Raw genomic sequence first — 23,783 nt, 5'->3', positions numbered from 1 at the left:
CGCCGCGTGGTTTGTTGATTGATTGTGCTGATTCTGATGCTGATGCCTCTTTGCGTAGAAAATGTTTTGATTTTAAAATAGAAAAAGATTATTTCTCCAAATTGAAATAGCTTCTTGAATCTTTTTAGATATTTTATCATAAGAATTCTTCAGTGATACATTTGTTTTGAATGTTATCATGAGTTTTTTCTTTTATTTCAAGCAGTGTCTACTGCAGGAGACACAAAATCTATGATTGAAGTAACAAATATTCTTAAATTTTAATCATATACTTTAATCAGAAATCGGAATCTGAATCTGAAATCTGAAATCGGAATCTGTAATCTGAAACCAGAAATCTGAAATCTAAATCTGAAATCTGAATCTGAAATCTGAATCTGAAATCTGAATCTGAAATCTGAATCTGAAATCTGAATCTGAAATCTGAATCTGAAATCTGAATCTGAAATCTAAATCTGAAATCTGAATCTGAAATCTGAATATGAAATCTAAATCTGCAATCGGAATCTGGAATAATGGACGTGAACTTTAGAAATGTTACCCATTCATTAAAATATTTATAAAAAAGATTCAAGCAATACCTTCAACAATAAAACATTAATTTTGTTATCAGCATCAGCACAATCAATCAACAAACCACGCGGCGAGACGGCAGTTCCTCCTGCTTCTGGGTTGGGTGGTAGATTTGGTGAGCGACAAAAAGAGAGCTAAAGGATTTATTTCTCCCGCGGCTACGTGAGGGGTGCGAGATTTGTACACCAACCTGCTGAAAACGTGGGCCACACTGGCTGAAATCTGGCAGCATTCAGTAAATTCGAAAAACGTTGCTACAAATTTTCAAAACACCACACAAAAAGTATGTCAATCGAAAGAGGAGATTCTAATGAATCTCTAGGTATATAAAAAGTGACCTATTTGAGTTCAAATTTTAGAGAAATCACGCTATCAAAATCCCGTAAAACCACCGACACGAGGGGGAGTTTGAAAAATGACAAAAAAGATGTGAGTTTAATTACAATATACTGAACAACTGTGATTTTTGAGGAATCAACTATGTTCTACGAAAATAATAATCAAGTTAACGAAAAAAAACTAAAATGAATTTAGAGAATCGGTCCATTGGTAAGCGAGATACAGCAATGCAAAGCCAAAATTGGCTGACTTTTTTGGAGTAAGATTTTTTTCTACCGGAAGTTCCGGGATAGCGGCCAAAGCTTCCTTTGGACTACCAGAAAATTATACATCCTTGGATAGATTTATTCTTGACAATTCCAAATATTATAAAATCAGCGCAATATTTGGACCCAGTCACAAGTTATAAGCATTCTAAAAAGAGGTCTTTTTCGGGACTTTTTTCATTCGGAATCAGCTACTGGTGATCTTGTAAAATATTTCGAATTTTTTTTCCAATATTGAGAAATTAGAATAAATTATCTAAACAATGAATTAAAATTCATCGAAATCGGTCAATATTTGCGGCCAGGGGAACTTACGCAAACTCTCGGGTCATATAGACCCGAACAGCCTAATTACGGATTTTTTTGAGCGAGCACTTCCGGTGGTCACAGGAAGTTGCCTGGTACTACAGATTGTGTATTTCGTGATTCCCCAGGGAGGTTTTTAAAATCAAATTTTTGCGATTTTTTCTCGAAGAGTTTTGATGATTTGAATGTGCGCTTCGGGTCATATTGACCCGAACGACTTTGGAAGGTTAACAAAATAAAACTGATAATATGAATATGCTTCTAATAAATCTTATTACTCGCGAAACGGAAGTGCTTAATGATGAGTGTTGAAAAATAGAACATTCAGCTTCTTTTCGTGGCGTTTCTTTATTGGAATTGTTTAGTTTTATCGATTCTTTTTCATTTTTCACTTTTAAACTAAGTGATTGAACGAAAAAAAAACATTTTTTATCAAATTCAATGTCTGTATTCATCAATTTTTTGAAAAAAAAAGTTTAGCCATATATTGATATAAGCCATATATCAAGGTAGAACTATCATTTTCCTTGCTTAATCTGATCCATTTTTTTTTTTTCAAATTAGGACGTGTAAATTTTAAGTAATTTTGCACTTTTTATTGGCTTCGGGAATTTCCGGGATATTGGAGCTAGAGTGTCCGTCCCGGGATTTCCCGGTCGGGAATTCCCGGGAATTTCAAAAATTCGGAAATTCCCGATTCCCGGGAATCATAGTTTCATTCCCGGGAAATCCCGACATGTATGAAATTATAACTCTGGGAAAGCCTAATAGCCTCCGGAACTATTCTTATTGATCTTTTTGAAAATGTAGTCATACAAAACTCATTGAGAATATGCCGATTCCTGAAGCAGTAGACGCTTTGGAGCCATTTGGTGCATTTCTTATTTCTCAAATAGATAAGTTTAAAAATATAATATGTATTTCCACACCGTTTTCATTGAACGAAAAGCCACAACACTTCGAAAAACATATGAAAAATCGCGCAGCAGGTAGGTAGATTGCATTTTCTTGAAAGTAATATTTATGCATTTGTTTGAAAACTTAAAAATGAAGAAGACATCGCTTTCTTCATATGAAAAGCAAATTTGTAAAGTGTTCAGAAAAACGAAAAAAGGTTGGAAAAATCAAACAAACTAAAAGATAATTTTTTTTATTAACCCCTAGTTGCATGAATTAATTCTTCATTTGACTTATTCAGGCTATTTTATTGTTCATTTGACTGTTTTCAATTTATTATTGTTGAAAACAGGTTGAGTTATTTGATTAAAAATAAGTTGAAAAACATTATGAAGAGTAGATACATTTTTAACAAATTATGGGCTTGTATGCACTACAGGTTTGAATCGAATAGCATTTATACATGTTTTTGAAAATTTCCCGGGATCCCGGGAATTCCCGGGAAACAGGCCACCAGATTTCCCGATTCCCGGGAATGAGAAAACGGCCGGGAAATGGACACTCTAATTGGAGCGTTTCCCGGGATTCAGGAATTGCCGAATTTCTATTATTCTCGAGAATTCCCGGCCGGGAAACCCCGGGTAGGACACACTCCCCTACATATTCATGTTCCTATTGCTTTTGCTTAGACAAATTTAAAAAAAAATTAATTACGAAACAAACTTCTTAAACAAGTTTACATTTTATCCCTAATGGTACAAACAATGAACATTCATCGCACCGAAAATCACACTGTGCGATGCACGGTCAGAAAATATTTGAGAAAGGTATAAAATAAGACTGAACTCAACTGCATGCACACCAGTTCCGGTCCATACTATACCTACCTACTTGGCTGGGCTTAGCTTGGAAGCACAACCTTTTGTTGTGTGAATGAAACAAGCGCCATCACGGATAAAATTTGCCTCGAAACTTGTTGTTGGTTCGGTACCTTCCAGAGGCATTGCAATGGCTGTTGGCGTTAATTAATTTTATCTTTACAACTATTCTGTGCGGAAGCTGCGTTGTCTTTCAACTTTTACATCACCTCTCATGTTGTTATTTTTGTTGTCCTTTTCCGGCTCTTTGCATCTTCTTGTTCTTCTACTTCTTCTTCCAGTGGAGTAAACTGTCGACGACCACCAGCCAGCAGTTGGACTGTATGCAGCGCCATGCGGAGGGTTGCGGCAATTTGTGGAGTAAACAAACGGAAATTGCTTCCGGTGGTGGCAATGGCAATGGCCGTGGCAGCGATGGTGCCTCGGATAACAGGCAACGGAATTCATCGGCATCCAGTGTCAAATCGGGGTCCAGTAAACCTTCCAAAGCCAGCAGTAGCAATGAGTGGGTGGTGGTTCCGGTTTTTGTGGACATCGTCAAGCTGGCCCTTAAATCTAGGGAGGACTGCTGCGTTCGGTAAGTGCACACTTCCGTTTTGGGACCAGGACTTGGACAGGTTGACTGAGTACGATAATGGGAACTCGAAACTTTGACAAGAGGTCGTCCACGAATAATGACCACTGCCATTCGAATGCGATACTTGACAACACTTGATATGGGGACATTTGGTTCGCTAGCGTGATTAGAATGAAAATTAAGGACCACAATTCGATCAAGGATAGTTCAGAAAGGTGGGAACATTATGTTTTTAAGCTTCTAGTTCAGAGCAATTTAATCTTAGCAAGTTTTTAGCTTAAGAAGAGTGTAGGAATTCCGTCGAAGACGTTAACAACATCGAAGTTTACCGTTCGAAGTAAGAAATGTTTCTTCTCTTATTTTAAATACCCAAGTCATACGGTTTGCATCTTAACCAAGGAAAGGATAATGGGCAACAAACTTTATTTTTGCGATAAATCAATGAAAATCTATGGAAAAAATTATGTATAAGTTGATATTTGTTTTTGGTTAGTCCTGACCTAAATTTCAATCCTTTTTTGTCATAAAATCATAAATGTATACGAAGAAGCATAAACGTCCTCATATATAAGAAGTAAATTCAATACATTTTTTTTACTAAGGCACCTACATATGTGCGTAGTTGATATCTTAAAAAAATGTTAGAACGGATGAATCTTTAATGTTAACAATAGTGTGATACAAGCATGTGGAAATGATATCTTCAAGGCGTTATATTGATTTTAATTTTCTGGCATCTTACATCATATAAGTTACTGAATTGCAAAAACATTTATTAAAAAATATGCAATGATTTATCCGAAAACATAACTTCACCTACAGTGCTGGTATAGAATATTCAAACCAATATAAATCTTTTAGGTGATATCATTATGCCTATTCGTTATACCACAATCCGGGGTAAGATTTATCACTTTTTACAATATTTCTCGATTGGTTTTTCTGTTAAAGGGAATGTGGTATGTATCATATTTTTAAAACCAGTACTGGACTCATATGAACGTTAAACATAGTAGCAAAAATTTAAAAGACTACTTTAAATTGGATTTAAAAATCGATTTCGTCTCTGTTTAGAAGTTGATACTTGGGGGTAACATTGATCAGTCTCTATTTTGACAGTTTGAACAAGTTTTCGTGATCATAAAGTATGCAAAACACCTTCATAATATTTACAAATGCTAGTTTATCAATTGCTAAGGCAGTTCGGAACAAACTCAAATGATATAAAATTAATCATAAAACTCTACAAAATTGAACACAACATTTTCTGTGGCTTAAAGATACTAAATTTGTAACTTTTGGTCCAGTGAATTCTGAGATATACTATGCTGAATCGATGTTTCTTGGTTTAGATTTCTTCGCGGTACTTAAGGGTCTAACGGGTAAAAAAAACACAATTTTCACGATTTTTTCTAGAGCTATCGTTCAAACAAATGTATTCAATTTTTTTGCATTATACAAAGCATTGTTAAAAGAACATTTAGTAATTTTTTCGTAGAAAAATATTGAAAAATGAGCCGGTGACGGAGCACCTTTGAGGAAGCCTTTTAGAAAACAGGATTTGCGGTGGACACTGTATCTCAGCACAGAAACATCTGAAGTCAAAAAATTAGAGCAAAATATTTTTAATAGATGTTTTTCTGGACCCCAACGTTTTTATTTAACTTTTAAAAAAAATTATGAATTTTTTTGGCTGTTTGAAGTAAAAACTACGATTTTTCACGAAAAAATCCGCCATTTTTTATCTGTAAAATCTCCCCAAAGTAGAAAAAAAAAAGAAAAACTTGGGGTCTGGTATTTTATATGTAAAAAATATGTTCAAAATTTGAAAAGAATCGGATAAGTAGTTTTCAAATTACGATTACATTTCTACAGTTTTGCTTCAATTGACTTGGAAATTTGACACAACATTCTTGAAATGTTTTACAATAAGAAAATAAAAAAAAAATCGATTTTTTTAAAGTGATAAACTCTACCACCCCCCCTTTATGTGTTAAGGCCGAACATCAATTAAATCGAAAGGTGAACAATAATGCTTACTTAAGGGGCTCAATTTCTTAACATCTATTATATAAAATTCTCTTGTAACGGTGTTTGTAGTACTACTCCTCCGAAATAACCCAAACGATTCAAATGAAATAATTTTTAGAATATTTTTTAGGCATGCGAATTGGTTTATATCGAATAAAAATCTGCCCCGTTGTATCTGAATTGAAATTAAGATTAAAATAAAAAAAAATTAATAACTGTTACTCTTTTCGGCGCAAAAATCATCATTTTAAGGTTTTGTGTGATGTTTACATGGAAATTTTTGGAAATGTTTATAGCACCCTCGAAGCATGAACAGATTTTTTTCAATCTATTAAATTTTGAAAATCTGCTTTCCAATCGATTGTTAATAAGCAGATGGTCAGTAAGTTTAAATCTTGAAAAGTCTTAAAAATTTACAGCACAAAAAAGAGAAAAATTGCTGTAAATCAGTCGAGTAACAAAACTTAAACATATTCTTTTCCTCAAATCATTAGATTACAGCTTATCCATATGAGTTTATGTGCACTTTTTGCTTAAACAAATAAAAATAAAGTAATCTGCAGTATAAAAAGTCGTCAGACATTGTTTGGCATCACTTCCAGTTGTAATCAAGCATGGAAAAAATCGCATCGATAACCGATCAATTTGCCATCGGTGGTGAATTCGTTCAGTTCTAACTGCCAATCAAAGCAATCGGGAATGGAAAAAGTTCACACATCAAAATGAACGCTTACGATTGCAATCCCGAACGAATGGACTTCGACAAGCTTCGGGTAAACGAACCGAAGCACAAAGCATTCACCGCAGTAAACTGGATCGCTTTTTATTTTAACCACGGATATTCGAACTGATTCGCAAACACAATCACCAAACGATTGCAATCGCGATTTTATTGGCGAATGTTTCGCAAAGGAATTTCCCGGTAAAGGATTAAGCCATCGGGTGTTTATTTTGCGGCTAAATTTGTGTGTTACGGCAATCGCGCTAGCCATTTGCTCTGGTATTGCATATCATCCAGGCGCATAGCTCGGATCTTATATGGATATTATTTTTCTATTTAATCGACGTTTCTGCAAGTTTAGATTTTAAATTTGCCAGAGACGTCAATTTAATAGCTTAACGATATATCGCAATGATAGAAAACATTTTTACATGGCTTTTGGACAAAAATAGTGGCTCGAATAAAGCGGAGGATCGGATAACCGGAACTTTGATGAGCGGGATTCAACTGTACATATTTCATGCTATCAGAGGTAGCACTGAGATATTTCAATGTAATCAAATACTGTTAATGTCTTGGAGGTTATGCGACTTTCATGACAATTATTAATAAAAAATATTCTTGTACAATACCTGAATTTTGTTCATATTATTTACTATTTGCATACTCAAAGGCGCTTATCGGGCTCACTGTTTACAAGGACTAAAATACATGTTTTTTTAGACCAATATTTTAAAGTAATTTGTTGTTAGCTGTATTGCTTTCGTAGCTTTTGCTTAAGATGTGAAACAACTTCAAATGGAAGAAATACCTTGGTTTTTCAGATCAAATGTCTTTCAACAAAAAAAGAGTACATTTGATAAAATTTCACAAAAAGAAGAGTACGCTCATTTCTCGATCGAAAAAGAGTACATTTACTCTTTTCGAGTTGCCGGGTGAGGACTAGGCTTAACACAAGTTATAACAACATCATAACAAAACACAACGTTGACGAGCGCGGGAGTCCTTACGCACAAATTTAGCCCAAAAATAAACACCCAATGGCTTAATTCTTTACCGGAAAAATCCATTGCGAAACATTCGCCAATACAATCGCGATTGCAATCGTTTGGTGATTGTGATTGTCAATCATTTGCGAATCAATTCGCCCAACGAACGTCGTGGTGAAAATAAAAAAGCGATCCAATTTACTGTGGTGAATGTGTCGTGTTCGGTTCGTTCACGCGAAGCTTGTCAAAGTTCATTCGTTCGGGATTTCCAATCCGACCAATCAGCATTCGACTGGTCACATTTGCAACGCCGATGCTACCATCGTAAAAGAAGCGGCGATTGAGAATCATTAGCATTCATGCTAGTGAATGATGTTTTCCATCCTTGGTTGTAATGTCTACAAGTTTAAAAAGTTTATCTTGGGTACGAGATATTTTTCTATGATTGTTACAAACCTTTCTGCATTGCAGTGTAGAGAAGGGAGGGGCATAGAGAGTTCCATATAAATTGCGTTGTATAACTTGAAAACTTATTAACCAATCAGTGCTCCCATACAAGTTTGTTTGCATAAATAGTTTGAGACCCTTCCTTTTTTCTGGGTGGAGTCGAAAAGAAGAAGATAAGTTTTTATTCATATTAAATTTGGCATAATTTGAAAACTTATCAGACAAATAAAGCAAAATGTTGCCTCAATTAGATACTAAAATTTTTTTTAAAGAAGTTCGTGAGCACTCCTTGCATTGGAAGAGGAAAGGGCTAAAAGTCCATATCATTAAAACATACATTTTGACATCATTATAAACTCTTTGATGCTTATTAAAACAGAGTATAAGTTTCAGATAGATCTTGACAAACAAATTTAAAGAAAAAAATTCGAAAATTCGAAACTCCAGTTGCAGCTCTCTTTCAAACGAGTTTGCTTCTAGATTATGATGAAATTTGATTTGAAATGCAGCCTTAGAAATAAGAGTTAATTTCAATTATTTTAACGAGCTAAATTTTTTTGGAAGGTGTAGCAAAGCACACCGGGTCAGCTAGTTATTTGTCAAATTTTAACTACTGAAATTTTGCCTTCATTCAGTTCACTAGGCCCTCGTACTATTCTCTTTTATTTTTTTCTAACTTTACCAATATGATAGAGCCTTTTCTCCTAGAGCTTACTCTTGGAAAATGTACCTATTTTTTAAATATCTAAAAAATACCTCAAAATACAACAAAAACTACACCAAAACTATAAATTTACCAAGGAAAAAAGTTGGACTCTCAGATAAATCAATCTGCTGCTTCTAAACGCTTTGATTTCATCAGGAAAGGTGTTTGTTTGCGAGCCTTCGAAAAAATAGATATTTCAAGACTTTTAAATTACATTTTACTTACATTTGAAATTTTCAAGTACAAACAAAGTTCTACCCAATTGAAACTTAGCTTATAGGTTTTTAAACGTAAAACCAAGTTTTGTGATATTTTAACTTAAGACTTAGTTATTGATGATTATGTGGAAAATTTTCATGTTGATCAAAATCACCCCGGTGATGTTATCCCGTTTTACGGTAACTTTGTTTCATTATTTCAAAATAAAAATGGAATAAATGTTGTGATTTACAAATGTTGCATCTAACCCTGCTGTTTCAAAAATTGTTAAATTGTCAGTTCATAGTAGCCAATTTAAAAAGTAACATGAAATAACCCGTACAATTTTCAAGCAGTTTTTCATCTTCATGAATACATACGTAAGTTTTGACAAAATTAAATTAGGCCGGAACAAATTTCCAATCCTTCTTTTGTCACTCAGAGTTGGAACATCGCGAGGGGGGGGACAATAAAAAATAATGCGAAAAACAAATAAATTGGAATAAATTACACAAAAGCTTGTATGCAAAAAACTGCATACTATATCATTGCACAAAACCTATAAAATAATGTTATTTTTTATTAAAAAATTCAATAAAATCAAGAATACACATGGTGAAATTGCTTCCATCTGCCAAAATTTCTTTTTTGGTCTTGTAATCTTTAGGATACTTAAACTTTTTATCAAAATTTCCATGAAATACTTGAAACTTTATTTATTTCCCCCTTCGGGTATTTGGAAATTTCGAAGGGGGGGGCGGGGGCGGGGGGAGACAAAAGAAGAAATGGATATTTGTTCCAGCCTTATGGTGAATGGTGGATACTGTAGTTTTTTGTAGCCCGTTATTCCAACAAGACTCAACTGCAAATTTATTCAATGTGTTATTCATTATACAGTTTGGAATTATACGAAGAAATAACTTACAAATAAGTATTACAAAACTTGCCAAACGAGTATCCTTCACCCAATTTGGCGATACTTTTCTGTTGGGTCAATATCGAGTGAGATTTTGTATTTTTAAAATCAATTCGGCTACTTAAAGTTGCTAGACCAGACCGGAACTAAATATAAGGAGTGTATCGAAAATAAGTTATAAACACATTTTTTTCCATTGTAGTGATTTTATCGATGATTCAAACAAAGAAACAGTTCGGAGGTGTTTTAAAAATCTTATTCTTACAGTTTATAAAGAAATACAAGTAAAAAGTAATTATTGGTTATATTCTCGGACTTTCAACTTGACGCGTTTCATTAGGTTTTGTACTGCTGATTGATCACACTTCTTGGCCGCAGCATTCCAATTTTTATTGAAAACCGCCATGGTCCTGTTGGCAGTTTGGTGGGTTAATATATTTCTCAACAAAATCTACACCGTTATCCTCAAACCAAGAGTGGATTTAGCGTAGTGGGCTGACGCCAAATCCGGCCAGAATAATGGTGGGGTTTTGGGGGTCCAAATTATCGGATATCGATTAAGAAACGCGTGTTCTCTGTTTGACGTAAACTTTATTAATATTCGTTTCTATGTACAACTATTGGCTTTTTATACTATTTGGTGTGTATGTATATGTGAGATATCGAATGTGTCGTGTATGCGATTGTACATGCAATTGGTTGTATGTTATTGCTATTGTTGTTCGCTTTTGTTTGCTTTCGCTGTCGACTGTCGTCTGCTGTTGTTGTTGTTGATAGCCGGCTATTGTCTGTCGCCGGTAATTGCTGCTACCTGCTATTGCGTGTCGCTGATTGGCTGACGCAATTGGCGTGTCGCTGATTGGCTGGCGCAAGCGTCGTGCGTTCTGGATGTCGAACGTTCTCGATGAGTGGAATGTTCTGGATGATTCGATGCGATGACACAAGAAGGGATCGGCGGTAAAGTACGCCACAGGGTCGTTTGTTTCTTATATAGTGGCAGCAACCTTTTCTGCAAACACTCCTTTTGGTAGATATCGGCATTTATTGTTCCTTTTGTAAAGAAACTTGCCGACTTCAATCCACAGGAGCAGATTGCCTGCCACACAAGCACTTTCTGGCCAAATTTTTCCTCCTCAATCGACTTCTCGTGGTCACTCACATCCTCCTCAATAGCTGCAGTGTAGAATTGTGGTCCCGGAAAAGTACTGGAATCCTCTTTTATGTAGGGGAGGAGCGGGCTATATGCGCCTATTAAGCAGAACACTGATTCACTCAAATATCACATCGAATATGTGTACAAAAACTATATACACGTGTGCAGGAATCTGTTTTCTATACATTGGAGTAATTTTTATGTAAAAATTCACATCTGTTTCCAAGAAAACGATTTTATTATAAGTGTTGTCTAAAATGCCGAACCTCAAACCGTGCGGGCTAAATGCGCCTATTTATGTTTTGAACAAAATTTCTGTTTTTTTAGCAATATTTCCGTATAATTTCATTGAAACTGCTAGAAAGCAATAATTTCCGTACGACAAAGCTGAAGTTTTATAAAAATCTATGCATATTATAATTTTATAGAATAAAACAAAAGTTAGGGTTGCCATACTATGGAGGCAGTTCATCCATGAGAAAAACTTTATCAAATCTGTTTTTAGATCTTCAATTCTCTCTTAAGATGCTATTCAGAGCTTAGATTTGAAGGTTCAATGATAAAAATCATTTATTTATTCTATTTAACCTGTTATTTTAGGATGGAGGCATTTTACAAACATGATGGGGGCATACAAAAACACTCTATTATTCCACTACACAGTTAGAAAAATCCACGTAGATTTACATGCAACTGCATGGGTAGAAGGGAATCGCGTTATTACATGTATCAATACTGTTCGTTACATGTAAATTCCCAGTCCTATTGATATTGATCGTTTACTGTAGAATTACATGCCCAACCTCTCTTTTATTGATGTTTTGTTTAAGGGAGTGTTTGAAAATAATAAACAAATCAGCGAGCGATATTGATTAATACAGAACCTTTATTCAGTTTGTTTGCATACATTTCACCGATCTTTTCGACTTGACACAATCGCCTGTCGGTGCTTTTCAACTCCCCCAGCGAAGTAAACGACGACAGGTGCCGGAAAATGGAATCCATCATAATGATTTTCTGCAAAACAACAAATTTACAATTTATACAAGTTGTAACACCCACATTTCCACACAAATACATACCTTCATAAATAGAATTCCGTTTAGTTTTCACGAAGGTTACTGGCTGTAAATCTTGTACGCACCACCTCCAAATCGAACAGAAGCAAACAGCACACGAACAGGTACAAAAAACGGACGAACGTCGCCAACGCTGAGTTTGACATGAAATTGCACGAGAATTTCTTCGCAGTCGTCAAGATGCTATAGTCTTTTCCGTAATCTGATGCAAAAATGTGTAACGTAAATTTACATTTTTCTTTCTGTGATATATAATCATTATTAAACCTCCACAAAAGCTGAAATGTGTTTAATTTATTAAGTTCATTTGAGTAAGAAAACAAAAACCATCCTAGTTTTTGTTTTAAGCTTCTTTACGAACAATTTTCAAAAGTTGAAATATTACATCAAAATGTATCAAAACATTGTATGATTTTTTAAATTTTTTTGAGTTTGTAAATTCATAAAATTCTTTCTTGCCTTATGTTCTAAGCGTATAACCCTCAAAATGCATTGGTCAGATAAGCTGTCTAGTCAGCCATTTCATCAAACAGCCGTAGGGTCATTTAACCCGATAGGCCCATTTAGGAAACCTTTCCCCTACATAAGTTTCATCGTCCATGAGAATGCACGCATCTGGCTTTTGCAAAATCCGATGATACAGCTTCCGGGCTCTGGTTTTGTCTCGTGATTTTTGTTCAGCCGTTTGTTTGGACACTTTCTGCTTCTTGTATGTCTTTAGGTTGTTTCGCTTCTTGATCCGCTGTACCATTCCGGTCGATATCCCAGCTTTTTTCGCCAAATCCCCTATGGACATCGACCGTTTCCGGTTGATGAAGTTGATTACGGCCAGATTTGGGTCGGATGGTCCTGGTTTTCTGCCTATTCCTGGCAAATCATCGAACGTATAGTGTTCCCCGAACTTGTGGATGATGGATTTTACGCTCGCCGGATGGATGCCGAAACGTTTCGCCACTTCATTCATCGAGATACCCTTCTCTCTCATCCAAGTGTCCAACACACGAATTTTAACTTCTTTTTTAATTCGCGACATGTTTGGAGAAACGAATGTTTCAAACATAAACAAAGCGCTGGTTCACTCTTAACAGATCAAGATGCTACATACAGGTGAGCACAGTTGTGCACGTTCACGCGTTAGTAAGTAGAAGGCCCAAATATGTTTATAGTTAATTTTCGATACACTCCTTAAATAAGCAGCTAGCCATGATATTAAGATCCGGGTATAATCCGGGAACGAGTTTCCACTCGGCCTATTCGAAACATGTTTTAGTAACTTTTCTGTTCATCTTATTAAGTGGATGTCGAAGAGAATTACAGTTATCTGTTTAACAATTAAATCGGCTAACTACGATTTATGCTTCAGTTCGCGCCAGTATAATAATTATCCCGCAGCTAACGGTTCAACATATAAATGGAGGAAACTTTCATAGACTACCACCTGAACTTGGGCACTTTTTTCCAAAACCTCCTCCTTTTTCCAACTTTTCTTCTTTCTCTTTCTTCTATTCCTTCTCATCTGTGTATCTATCAAACTGTCAAAAACTGTAATCTGTCACAAGATTTGTTTAATGTTCCCCCTAATTACCTCTCATTACCTTAGCAACAGATACATTTGGTGTAATTTTTCTTCAAATTATGGATTGTTTAGAATGAAAAAATAGTAACTATGCAATGGAATAACTAAAATAGTAAACACGTAAATATGATCATAGATAGACGCTATTTTCTAGATTTTAGAGAAAATCAATTTTGATAGCCTTTTTTTAACCACACAATATAAAATAAATATTAATTGTTGGATAAATATTAGTTAACTCGTCATCAGTAGGGGAGAATGAGGATACTTGATCCCTGGGGATACTTGATTCCTTAGCTCTATCTCGAAACTGTAATGTCTTACAAAGATCAAATGTTCTAGAAAAATGTGTCAAAATGAGCAAAATAACAATGCTTTTAGTTGAATTTTTTTAAACAAAATAATTGTTTGAGTAATTGAACTTTGTTTGAAAAATTTCACAAAATGTAACTTTAAGATCTTTTTTCATCACTTTAAAATGTTCCTTACATGGGAAAATTATGAAAAAAATATTTGTTCTAATGTATCAATCGTTCGAGCGTAAAATGAACTTCATAATGCCATATTTTAAAAGCAATGGAAAACTCTCAACTTTTTTCAGAAAAAGTTTTCTAAAATGTTGATTATGGGTACAATTGATCCCCTAGAGTTGGTTACAATTGATCCCCCTTCCAAACGGCATATTCTTCTTCTGAATTGATCGTTTTGTTTGCTGATTACGAAATTACTAATATTTATCCAAAAACTAATATTTATCAAACAATTGTCTGAAGAAAAGAGCAAAAATAATTAATTTTCTCTTAATTATAAAAAATAGCGCCTTTAAGTATGCAATGTTATTAGCGTTGAGACAAAGATATAGAATTTTCTTCATATGTCTACTATAAATTGTGAAATGAGAACAAACATGACCAAAATAGTCAATTAACATTCTATCTTGGGGTTTTGTTTGATTTTTATGCTAGGATTAGGGCTTCCTGAATAAAAGATCAAGTCTCCTTCAATAGGGGATCAAGTCTCCCCTAACTTCAGAAAAATCGCAATTTTTTTACTCCCACGAAAATGCTTCTAGTTCATCAACAGGTTCAAGTATCGTTCTAATTTTTGGAGCATAGAAACTTGAAGTTACAAGCTGTCAGAAAATGTCAAAGACGGCGAGTTGCTATTTTTTTCCAAAAAGATATGGTGAAAATAAGAAAAGGGGATCAAGTATCCCCACTCTCCCTTAATGATCACGATCTATTAACACTAGAAGGACCGGCAAATTGAATATACCTATTCGGACCGTGACCAGTCAAAATGACTGGTAAAGGGGAAATTTTGTCTATCAAAATATTTTTAACTTTTTTCTTTTGAAATTATTAACATTAAACATTTTTGTTATAAAATGGAATTATTTTTTCACCCTGGGTGCCCGGAATCACCTCATTTTGGCATAGTTGACGAATGCGTGTATGTCATAAAATGAATATGTAAAATAATTATCAAAAAATTAAAACACATTATCAATCTAATAATAAAAATATGTTAGATGGCTATGGGTATTGACCATGGGTGCACGGTTTCACTTCAGTTTTGTTTTAGTAGATATTTTCTAGCATCCATCGCTCTGAAATTTTTCAACCCGATGTCTATAAATTATACCTGATATTGTAGGTTTTGAAGAATATTTTTCCTATAAGTAGAGCAATTTACCATGGGTGCATGGATTCACCGCCATTCATCCAAAATCATTTCTTTTGCATGTTAAAGGTAAAGAATAAAGACTTTTAAAGATTCAAATGAAAATTTGTGTTATATACATGGATTTTCACTATGGGTGCACGGATTCACCGCGTTTGAAACAAATATTGGACTTTTTGCAATTTTTTAAAAAGCATTATTACAAATCTTAACTAAACCAAAGTCGAAACCATGTCTTTCATGTTGAGACATAATGATTTTAATAACAATTTTTATTTAAGTTCCGTTTTTTCATTCCTGGAAAAGAAATATTTCAATAATATCTTGAAATAATAAATTTATTTATTTATTATTAAAAATACAGGTTTTTGCAATCGTATATTTATCTGAAAAGATCTCATCAACATCCAAGAAATTGGAAAACGGTTATCATAGATCGAGTGAATTTTAGCAATTATATGCATCAAGTTATGTCGTGCGATGGAAAACAGTGGAAATAAAAATAACGAATCAACCTTGTCAAATGTACACATTGATTTGTTTTTCCTTAAATGTTTTTCGATCGACTAATATTGCATTTCAAATGCCTATCATATCTAACTCAAAAATATTTTGTGTTCTGAAGCAAGTTGAAAACTATTTATTTCTATATAATTAACAACGACGAATTTACAGCCATTCCGTGCACCCATGTTGAAATATCTTAGCGCTGATGTGGTCTATCAGATAGACTGTCTAGTCTAGTACACCTGGCATACCTAGTCTAGTCTAGGTATGCCAGGTGTACTGGGTTCGATTTCCGGTACCGGCAAGAAGATGTGTTTCCTCTTATAATAAAAACGTTCAATAAGAATGTTCAATCAGTTGTCAGCTGGCCAGGTCTTTACACGGGTGCCGGAAGTGAACTTGCATTGGAAATTTGTCGAACCTAATAATCTAAGAATGCATGTGAATACATACTTGGGCAGAAACTGCGGTGAATCCGTGCACCCATGGTGGATAACCAGCATATGAAAAATAATCATATATAAAAAAAAAATTAAATTGTTCAATTTCATAGCTTATGTCTTCAAATTTGAATAAATAAGCACACAATTCATAATTATTTTACTCATACTAGTTTAGTATAAAACATATTAATCACCTAAAATAACTCGATTACTCGAATGGACATGTATTTAAAATAACATAACTTTTACAAATCTTGATGAAATTTCGCCAAATTTTGACAGAAAGTTCGATTATAGTTGAGCAACAAAACAGATCAAAAAAATTGGGAGTCAAGTGCTTGAAGCGCCATACAGCGGCCAATCCGAGAACTTTTTCAACAAATCTTCATGACTTCGCATCGAAAATCAATAATTTCATAACGAATGACACACTTCTGCCCACCATAAATCAACTAGGGCTCATTGTCTTGAATGTAGATTGCAAATGAAACCAAAAGCAAGCGAAAAAAATTTATCTTGTTTGAGTTATAGGGTTGTGAATTTTACCAGTCATTTTGACTGGTCACGGTCCGAGTGTCCATGGCGAAATTTTTCTAGCTTAATAGCTTAGGATAAATCGAACGCATGATGAACATTTTTGAAAACTTGTTCTGGAGAAAAAAGTAGTGGGTTTACCATTGCTTTGAAAATATGGCATCTTATATATTATACTACAACTATTGATATTATGGAATAATTATTTTTGTTATAATTTGTGAGAAATGAAAATGATCTTATCAAGTAACATTTTGTGAAATTTTTTCAAACAAAGTTTAATAACTCAAAAAAATATGTTGTGATATTTTTTTGAGCTTAAAGCATTGTTGTTTTGCTCCATTGATACATTTTGCTACACCATTTGATCTTTGTAAGACATTCCAGTTTCAAGATATATTTAGCTAAGGAATTAAGTCACTCCAGGGATCAAGTATACTCAACGAAAAATTTTGAAACGAACATCAGAAAATGATTTTTTAATGAAATTCCGCTTCATGGATCCGCCTGTTTGGATAGGACTTAAAATGAAATAATCGTTTCCAAACGTTTCCAAATCTTGTGTCCTGTTGGCATAAAGGTTTTCTACTAAGCTTAAAAGGGTTCGAATTTATGGAAACATGGTTCTTTCAATGTACTCAATCATTTGATCTTTGTAAGTTTCAAGATATATTTTGCTAAGGAATCATGTCACTCCAGGGATCAAGTATCCTCCCTAGTGAATAAATCCAAAATAAACCAACAAAAGATCATTAACATAGCATTAACACTCTATGTGCTCCAAGCTTAAAAGGTAAGCTTTCATTTTCCATGCTAAGCATGGGTGGTCAAAATTTTCACCGAAAACTTTTGAAGCGAACAGCAGAAAATGTTTTTTTTTTTAAATAAAATTTCGCTTCATGGATCTGCCTGTTTGGATAGGACTTGAAATTAAATAAACGTTCTCAATCAGCTTCCCAAAAACAAGGGAGTCTCATACAGTAAAATGAGTAAACACATAAAAAAAGATGGATTTTACTAATATTTCAGCGGAAACAAGAACGATAAGCATCCTACCTTATTTACTGAAGTATGTCCTAGTTTTGGCTGGACATATACTTATATTGGAACGATACAAAGTAGATTATCATGGCCCCTGCACAAGGACGATACGCAAAATTGTGAACCATTCCACAAAAAAGCGAAGCTTTAAATATAGTGGCTCCAGAGAGAAATATAATGTTTTCTTCCGATATTTCTGTTTTGATCTGAATGATCACGTATCTTATTGCCTTATCTAGTTTGACTCCAGGTTTATTGTCCAAAATTAATAATAGATATCTATAAATTATTTAAGCAAAAAAAAAGGTTCTATGGACGATCCCCCGTAAGTGTTTACATCAGCGTTCCAGTAGAAGGTGCGTGACTTTCAGGTTTGAATATTTCAGCACTTCTGGTTTGCTGCATCCGGCTACAAAGTTAGCACCAAAACTGTAAATATAGTCGAAGGTACGGAACAGAATGGCAAGCAAAATGTATGTAAAGCAATAACGGAGCTGCAAGCTAAATGAAAGCAGTCGCCTCGTCTCTCCGCTATCGAGTTTCCACGATTTCCCGGAACAGAAATCGTAAGGTTAACTTGCATCGGTAAGCTCGACTCGAGTGTTGCTGCATGGCATGGCGTAGGACCTAGAGAGTATGTCCTAGCTAGGAAAACTGGAATGCTATTTGCATGTTTTCCCGGTTCAAATCGTATGACACAACTTTTGCATCCGGATTGCAAAGCGTAGATTGGAAATTGAACCTTTGAATATTTCGATTCCCACATATTGTGCAGCCATTCGTCGCAAATCAAATTACTGTTAGTTGACACGGTGATGCGATTATGAAGAACTCTTCCTGCACTCGTATCGCACACACCCACATCGAGCCATGCATAATCGTTGCCGTTCGTTTGAAGTAATTTCTTGAGGTATCACCACAAAAAAATGTTGGCTCAACTTTTCGTCTCGTTACTGTCATGACTAAACTGCAAATTGCAACACGATTTGGCTTATGCTTTAATACACATTTTTGTTTTGTTTCAGTTTTAGTCGTTTTGCCATCTTTATGTCATTCGCGACTTTATATCAAGAAGCAACTGACAGGCCAACTGAGCTATACCACAAGCCCTTTTTAAAAAAATATTTAAAATCAATTTGGTTAAAACTTCTCACGCTGTCTCTGGGAGAAAACTTCAGTTTTCGAAAATTAGCATCGCTAATTTTTGCACCATTCGAGAGCTGGGGCTGGGACATTCATTTTATTTTAGCCCAAATTTGAAATAATCCACCGGGGTCTAGCACAATTTATTTTTTTTTAAGATTTTTTAACCTTTTTAATGACCTTCTACACGATGTTAAAATTTTCGTTTTGAACTCAACCACCTCACCGAAAGCTCTAAGGCAGAAGGTCTCAAAGTCAATGTCGGGAAAAATAAATCGATGGAAATCAACACAGAAAATTCTTTCAATTTTAGGTAGCTGGGCAGCAAGTTCTGAAAGTGAACAATTTGCAAACCATTCAAAAATCTGAAATTCCGTGTAAATTTAAGCGACTGACATCTGGGGCTAGGAATATTTCTAGGAATATTTCTCTTTTCAAATAAAGATTTTTACAAAAAAATTACATGTTCTATTTACCTATTTGTTTCGTTGCCAAATTATTAAAAAAATGCATGAAATATTGATATCTGGTGTTATTTGCAAAATTTTTTGACCGAATATTGGCTTTTTGAAACTCTTTGTTCATGAGAGTCAAAAATTCGAAACAGAGAGACACTTCTAAATAAAGTTCGATCAAGCTGAAATTTTCCGCATCTCTGTTGTTCCAGGCCAATCAACAAAATGTGTATGGTCCGATATTGAAATTCGACATGACTGTTTGTGAGGTCATCCTAAGGTACATTTTTTAACATTTTAATCCAAAAATGACATGCCCATGAAAACATGCCCATTACCATCTCGTCCTGCATGACATGTTCTGAAAACCAACAACATACACCGACCAAATTCCACATTAAAGTCGACCAGCAGCGAATCTGCACCAAAACCCCAATAGGACCTACGCCATGAGGTGACCACTCTAGGAGTTCCTCCCGGGAGGGCATACTAGACAGACCTGTTGAAATGACAAATATGGGTATCCGTTAATTAAATTCATCCACACGATGTAATCATTCACGTTTTCCGCTTTCCATCTCTATTTTCCCCACGGCAGGCTACCGAATGGACACATAAATATGACAGCTTTCGATCGGTTGGCCGCAATCGTCGGCGCATTCACGAAACACATGTGCCAGGTCAATCAAACGCTGCCGGAGCTCGGAGAATTTGCAGGACTCGGCCGCCATATGCAGTCCTGTCAGCTATTGAACGAATCAGGTGAGTACATACTACAACTGGACTGGGAACATCTGGCTATCTGACTGCCTGCCTGCATACCTGACCGAGTTGGGTCAAATATGTAGCAGCTAGAAGGTGCAAATGCGTGAGGGTGCATTAATCCCTGAACCGACTGTGTCCCCGGGAATGGTTCCGGAAACGTCAACGATACCATCCATCATTTACTCAGTCGGCTCGGGCAGTGCAACACGATTTTCTACCCGAGGGGCATAAATTTTATTTTAAAGCTCACTGTTGGTCGTAAATCATCATGCAAAAAAAAAGTTCTTCAACTCGAACATTGTTCAACTTTTTACAGTCCAAAACCTCACATGCTGTCAATGGTTAGTCCCAAAGGACAGATTTTTTTCTTTATTTAACGAGCCTGGACACCGATGAATGATTAGAACATATTTGTTTTTGTTCAATCGCTGGCTTGTTATTCAAATTCAAAAATATCTGTTTTGACTATAGCTATGTTGTTGTTGTTGGGTCTCAATTTTTTTGGCTTGATTGACTAGTTATGATACAAAATAACGGCGTCTTTGATAAAAAATTTGTATTTATCGAAAATTACCATTTTTGCACCATTCACAAGCTGGTACGTTCCCCGATACACGACGACAACAAATTGAGAAAAAGGAGTTGTAATGTAACAAACAGAGTTATCATTACTTCTTTCAAAAACTCTAATTGAACTTCTCATCACCGATTGTACCAAGATAAAAAATAGTTTAATATGCTTTGAGCAAAGTAACATCTTGAATGTGTGCAAAATCTAGGCAAATGAATGAAGACAAACTATTTAAAACTTTTCAAGCTACTGCAATCAATTCTGTTAGTAGCATGATGTTATTTTATGTTTGCATGAAATTTAAAAATAGACATTCCCAAGATGACCAAAATGCAAAAATCCATAGACCAATGTTTGCAGTGTTCCATATTGAATACTATGTACCAGATAAAAAAATTGAAAAAAACATATATTTTATGTTGTTCAGATTTCGACTGGCTTTTCTCTATTTTCGAATTGATGATTGTTTTAAAGTCTGTTTCAATCTGGTCGGATAAAGATAATTTCTCCTCAAAGAAATAACGTACAACAAAAGTAAAAATGTCATTTTGTAGGGTTTTTATTGCACTTTGAGGAAAAATATACATAAAAATCATTCGTCAGCTTTTCGGATGAATTTTCGAACTTTTTTGTGATACCACCCAACATTTTCTGCACAGTACTGCTGGTAACCTCCTTCGCCATCTTGTTCCACCACTTTTCCATTTGAGCGGGTTTTTTCATGGTTCTGCCACATTTCTCCAGTTTGCCCTTAACTATTGCCCAATATTTCTCGATAGGACGAAAATCTGGACAGTTTTTGGATTGATACTTTTTTCAACAAAATCTATCTTGTTCTCCTTATACCACTTAACGACATCCCGGCTGTAGTGGCAGCTTGCCAGGTCCGGCCAAAACTTCACCGGACCTTTGTGGGACCGAATGAATGGCAAAACCCTCTTCTGGAGAAATTCTTCTTTGTAAACATATCCATTCATTGTGTCCCCAGTGATGAAAATCTTAGTCTTCTTCTCACAAACTGCAGATCCCTTGCCAAATCATCAACTTACGAGCAAATTTATCTGCGAAAACAAATTTGAATCTACCCGCAACATTCCCTTTACGCTTCGCATGGTAAAATTTGTTACCGGGTATTTGTCCAAAATCCATCTTGACGTAAGTTTCGTTGTCCATCAAAATGCATTTGTTGTACTTGGTCAACACTTTCTCGTACAACTTCCTTGCCCTGGTTTTGGCAACCAGGTTTTGTTTCAGCGTCCTGTAGGGGTGTTTGCTTGCATGATACGACCGCAAGCCTTCTCGCAAACAAATTCGTCGAGCTGTACTGTGGTTCGTCTTGAACTTTTTCGCCAAATCACGCAAGGAGATCCCAGGATTATTGTGAACTGATCGAATTACCTTTGCTCGCAGCTTCCGGTCATATGTTCCACTTTTACGCCTGGTTTGTTTTGCTCGATCCACCGTAAGGGTCTCCCGGTAACGTTGCAGCACCGAATTTACAGTCGATTTTGGATATTTCACGATCTTTACCCCTGACCCCGTCGGTTTCTCTACGTGAGTGTGCAGAATTTTCTCTCACCTTTCGCGTTCCATCGTCGATAACTTTAGACTGACTGCTTCAATCTTGATGAAATTTTCACCACTAAGTAAACAAACCATTGGCGATTTGCAGCTAGAAACGACTCTCAGAGGGCCCTGCGATCAAAAGGGTGATATTATGGATAGAAACGTCAAGCTACATAATATTTTTTCAAAACAAAGAGAAAAATTGTAGAATTGCGGCGTTCAGAGGTATATTATTCGAGATTGAACTGTTGAATAAGGTAAGAAAAAGTAAACTACGTAATCGTGTATACTTTAAAAGGCCTGTTTTAACTTATATACGTTAATTTTCAGTTGACGAAAAACATATATATATATATAACAATATATAACAATCCATAAAAAAGCGTGTATCTGGTTGCCTCCCCAAAACCTTAAGGCATTTGGTGAAATGGAGAAAGTGTTTAAAATTATCATTTGCATACCATGATGTACCACAGATCGAAAGCAGATTCACGAACCAAGGCAATCAATTATGTAGTCAAAATGGCTTGTGATATAGCTCAGTTGGCAAGTCTGTTGTCTCCTGAGCCGATGTCCGCGAGTTCGAGCCCAAGAGTAAATATCGAACACAGTTGTACCGGATAAGTTTTTCAATAACAATTCGCCAACTGTAACGTTGATAAAGTCGCGAATGCCATAATGATGGTAAAACGACTATAATCGAAACAAAAAAAAAATGTAGTCAAAATGAGATGCGATTTTTTATGGAAGAAACTTCCTGCTAAGCCATGAATAATAAAGATTTAGAAATCCTGAATGCATACCAAATTTAGACAAATTCTATAGCCCCTAGCACCAAATCCGAAAAAGAAAATTATAACAAAAATCAGGTGTTCCTCAAGAAGAAATTATATAAAAAAAATCTGAATAATAACTTTTTCAATCATAAATTTAAAAAAAAATCACTGGATTTAAAATGATTGAACTAATAAAGCTTGCCGATACAAGAACATCAGTTGGACAATCGTAGTTACAGAAAATAAACAGCCTTTCACGGAAATGTTGCTTCATTTATTTAAGCTTAAGGGGGGGGTAGGGTCTAACGGGTAAAAAAAACACCATTTTCACGTTTTTTTTCTAGAGCTATCGTTCAAACAAATGTATTCAAATTTTTTGCATTATACAAAGCATTGTTAAAAGAACATTTAGTAATTTTTTCGTAGAAAAATATTGAAAAATGAGCCGGTGACGGAACACTTTCGAGGATGCCTTTTAGAAAACAGGATTTGCGGTGGACACTGTATCTCAGCACAGAATCATCTGAAGTCAAAAAATCAGAGCAAAATATTTTTAATAGATATTTTTCTGAACCCCAACGTTTTTATTTAACTTTAAATTTTTTTTATGAAATTTTTGTGGCTGTTTAAAGTAAAAACTACGATTT

At 35.1% G+C, this 23,783-nt stretch overlaps 1 protein-coding gene and 1 non-coding gene across 7 annotated transcripts in view; both read left to right on the top strand.

Moving 5' to 3' along the window:
- LOC129744727 (ras-GEF domain-containing family member 1B) overlaps positions 1 to 23,783 on the top strand; it is a 220,141-nt gene that overhangs the window by 142,311 nt on the left and 54,047 nt on the right. For all 6 annotated transcript variants that reach the window (XR_008736982.1, XM_055737410.1, XM_055737407.1 and 3 more), the window contains exons 9-10: positions 3,541 to 3,836; positions 20,057 to 20,220. Coding sequence is in view for 5 of the 6 variants with exons in the window: in XM_055737410.1 (XP_055593385.1) it covers positions 3,541 to 3,836; positions 20,057 to 20,220 (460 nt within the window). In the remaining variant the exon portion in view is untranslated. The remainder of the gene's footprint in view (positions 1 to 3,540; positions 3,837 to 20,056; positions 20,221 to 23,783) is intronic.
- On the top strand, positions 17,893 to 17,999 carry LOC129750200 (U6 spliceosomal RNA). Its single transcript, XR_008738336.1, has one exon. It is a non-coding gene; the product is annotated as a U6 spliceosomal RNA (small nuclear RNA).

This window comes from Uranotaenia lowii, chromosome 2 (assembly GCF_029784155.1).
Source record: "Uranotaenia lowii strain MFRU-FL chromosome 2, ASM2978415v1, whole genome shotgun sequence".
NCBI classification, from domain to species: Eukaryota; Metazoa; Arthropoda; class Insecta; order Diptera; family Culicidae; genus Uranotaenia; species Uranotaenia lowii.
This window is presented reverse-complemented; position numbering and strand designations above follow the sequence as displayed.